Here is a 3,127-nt window from a genome sequence, read left to right on the forward strand (position 1 = left end):
GCTCCGCCAGCCACAGGCCCCGCCGCGAGGTGGGAATCAAAAAGAGGGGGTGGTGGGAAAATAAGAAATAAAAAGTAAAGAAAAATCCGTCTTGTCGCTATCGGCTCCCTGGTTCCTTCAATCACCGTCTTCCAAAAATTCATAAGATGGAAAAGAATCGTGCAGAAACATCTCCACTTTATCAGGACATATTCATTTAGGTGACCAGCTTCCCCCGCGAACATCCTTTTCACAAGCTAAAAAAAACAAACCAAAACAACATTAAATAAAATTTAAAATTAAGCGCACCGACGCTTCCCCCCACAAGTGGCGGGGCGGCGGTAGGAGATGTACATCAGCGCGCGGCCGTCGCAGAGAATGCACGGGCAGGCGGCACGGGGCCAGAACCCACAACCAAAGACACTGGAATATATACATCCACACCGCTGCAGGGTGCTCAAATATACGCGGCGCAGGCGCCAGTCGGTGCTCCCGCGCGTGTGGGCAGTGGCCGCACACAACGGGACTCCACACCGACGGCGCACGCGCCCCGCCCCGCACTTAGCACGCAGCACCGGCGGTCGCCACAGCGGCACTGAGCAGCAGCAGCAGCGACACCTGCACCCACACAGGGCCGCCAGGGCTGCGCGCGTCTTCAGGAGTCGGTGCCTTGGAGGTAGTTGTGGTCGTGTTCTTGGGCGCCTTGGAGGTAGTAGTAGTCGTAGTAGTTGTAGTGTTAGTCGTATTCTTCTTCGGGTCGCCCCCAGCAGCCTTAAAAACAGCAGCATCATACTGCCCCTCCTCCTGGGCCGTGGCGCACACGCACGCACAGCAGAGGGCAAACAAAAGCACGCAGAGGACGCGGCGCAGCATCATTGTCACTTGGGCCTTTGTGGACTTCGCTTGTTGCTCGCGGTGTAAACTCTCCTGTCGGGCCGGCACCGGGCAGGCACAACGAGAGCACGCAGCATGGGAAGGAGAGACACGGGCAGGTGCACAGCATACACACAAAAGAACAGAGACAGACAGACAGCGGGGGAGTGGGACCGAGACGCGACGGAGCAGCCACGCCACGCCGCAGGGGCACCAGCACACACACACACACAGTCAGCGCCCACAACAAACAAACCCAACCCGATGAAAAAAAAAATATTCGCCTGGGCTGCTGGCCGGATCCTGAAATCATCAAAAGAAATCAAACAAGAAGAGAAAAGGGGGGTAGTGGAGAGGCAGTGGGTTCGCCACTCCCTCGATGTTTGCTCCAAGTAAATATATTCCGATAGCCACTCTCGCGACACGGTGCACCTTGTTAGGATTGGAAATACTATCGCATACCAAGTGGCAGACCCTGGGCTCCGCCAGCCACAAGGCCCCGCCGCGAGGTGGGAATCAAAAAGAGGGGGTGGTGGGAAAATAAGAAATAAAAAGTAAAGAAAAATCCGTCTTGTCGCTATCGGCTCCCTGGTTCCTTCAATCACCGTCTTCCAAAAATTCATAAGATGGAAAAGAATCGTGCAGAAACATCTCCACTTTATCAGGACATATTCATTTAGGTGACCAGCTTCCCCCGCGAACATCCTTTTCACAAGCTAAAAAAAACAAACCAAAACAACATTAAATAAAATTTAAAATTAAGTGCACCGACGCTTCCCCCCACAAGTGGCGGGGCGGCGGTAGGAGATGTACATCAGCGCGCGGCCGTCGCAGAGAATGCACGGGCAGGCGGCACGGGGCCAGAACGCACAACCAAAGACACTGGAATATATACATCCACACCGCTGCAGGGTGCTCAAATATACGCGGCGCAGGCGCCAGTCGGTGCTCCCGCGCGTGTGGGCAGTGGCCGCACACAACGGGACTCCACACCGACGGCGCACGCGCCCCGCCCCGTCCTCAGCACGCAGCACCGGCGGTCGCCACAGCGGCACTGACCAGCAGCAGCAGCGACACCTGCACCCACACAGGGCCGCCAGGGCTGCGCGCGTCTTCAGGAGTCGGTGCCTTGGAGGTAGTTGTGGTCGTGTTCTTGGGCGCCTTGGAGGAAGTAGTAGTTTTTTTTTTTTTTTTTTTTTTTTTTCTTCTCTTACCAGTCGTAGTAACTACACCTCAATTGTGCAGCTCTGGTAAGCGTACGAAGGAATTCAGTAGCAAGGATAACCTTACTCCGCGGGCAGCCATTATAGAATGGCTCCAACATCTGCCCTTCCGGCCCGTAAAACTAAGTAACAACTACTCATCGGGTTTGAAGCATGAACAGCAGGCGCTTAGCTTCCTCTCTAGCAAAGAGTACTAGACCCTGGCACCACGTTGAGGTGGCCGGCTGAGCCAGGGGGAAGTAGTAGTCGTAGTAGTAGTTGTGGTCGTGTTCTTGGGCGCCTTGGAGGTAGTAGTAGTCGTAGTAGTTGTAGTGTTAGTCGTATTCTTCTTCGGGTCGCCCCCAGCAGCCTTAAAAACAGCAGCATCGTACTGCCCCTCCTCCTGGGCCGTGGCGCACACGCACGCACAGCAGAGGGCAAACAAAAGCACGCAGAGGACGCGGCGCAGCATCATTGTCACTTGGGCCTTTGTGGACTTCGCTTGTTGCTCGCGGTGTAAACTCTCCTGTCGGGCCGGCACCGGGCGGGCACAACGAGAGCACGCAGCATGGGAAGGAGAGACACGGGCAGGTGCACAGCATACACACAAAAGAACAGAGACAGACAGACAGCGGGGGAGTGGGACCGAGACGCGACGGAGCAGCCACGCCACGCCGCAGGGGCACCAGCACACACACACACACAGTCAGCGCCCACAACAAACAAACCCAACCCGATGAAAAAAAAAAATATTCGCCTGGGCTGCTGGCCGGATCCTGAAATCATCAAAAGAAATCAAACAAGAAGAGAAAAGGGGGGTGGTGGAGAGGCAGTGGGTTCGCCACTCCCTCGATGTTTGCTCCAAGTAAATATATTCCGATAGCCACTTTCGCGACACGGTGCACCTTGTTAGGATTGGAAATACTATCGCATACCAAGTGGCAGACCCTGGGCTCCGCCAGCCACAAGGCCCCGCCGCGAGGTGGGAATCAAAAAGAGGGGGTGGTGGGAAAATAAGAAATAAAAAGTAAAAAAAAATCCGTCTTGTCGCTATCGGCTCCCTGGTTCCTTCA

The 3,127-nt window shown here is 55.1% G+C and overlaps 1 protein-coding gene and 1 pseudogene across 1 annotated transcript, besides 10 other annotated features; both read right to left on the reverse strand.

Annotated features, from left to right (window-relative positions):
- Positions 1–3,127: a sequence feature (areas not merged during assembly with more than two copies in the genome that could not be assigned to a particular haplotype).
- Positions 3–238: a mobile genetic element.
- Positions 261–282: a sequence feature (AT_rich).
- Positions 541–855, reverse strand: Tc00.1047053507157.10 (mucin TcSMUGL, putative; the record flags this gene model as incomplete). The annotated part of the gene is made up of 1 exon (XM_797803.1): positions 541–855. One exon carries the CDS (start codon positions 853–855, stop codon positions 541–543), a length of 315 nt encoding a protein of 104 aa, XP_802896.1.
- Positions 689–724: a microsatellite.
- Positions 1,128–1,570: a mobile genetic element.
- Positions 1,593–1,614: a sequence feature (AT_rich).
- On the reverse strand, positions 1,873–2,529 carry Tc00.1047053507157.20 (annotated as a pseudogene).
- Positions 2,031–2,064: a microsatellite.
- Positions 2,032–2,310: a mobile genetic element.
- Positions 2,314–2,398: a microsatellite.
- Positions 2,803–3,118: a mobile genetic element.

Source organism: Trypanosoma cruzi, genomic scaffold (genome assembly GCF_000209065.1).
Source record: "Trypanosoma cruzi strain CL Brener 1047053512471 genomic scaffold, whole genome shotgun sequence".
NCBI lineage: Eukaryota > Euglenozoa > Kinetoplastea > Trypanosomatida > Trypanosomatidae > Trypanosoma > Trypanosoma cruzi.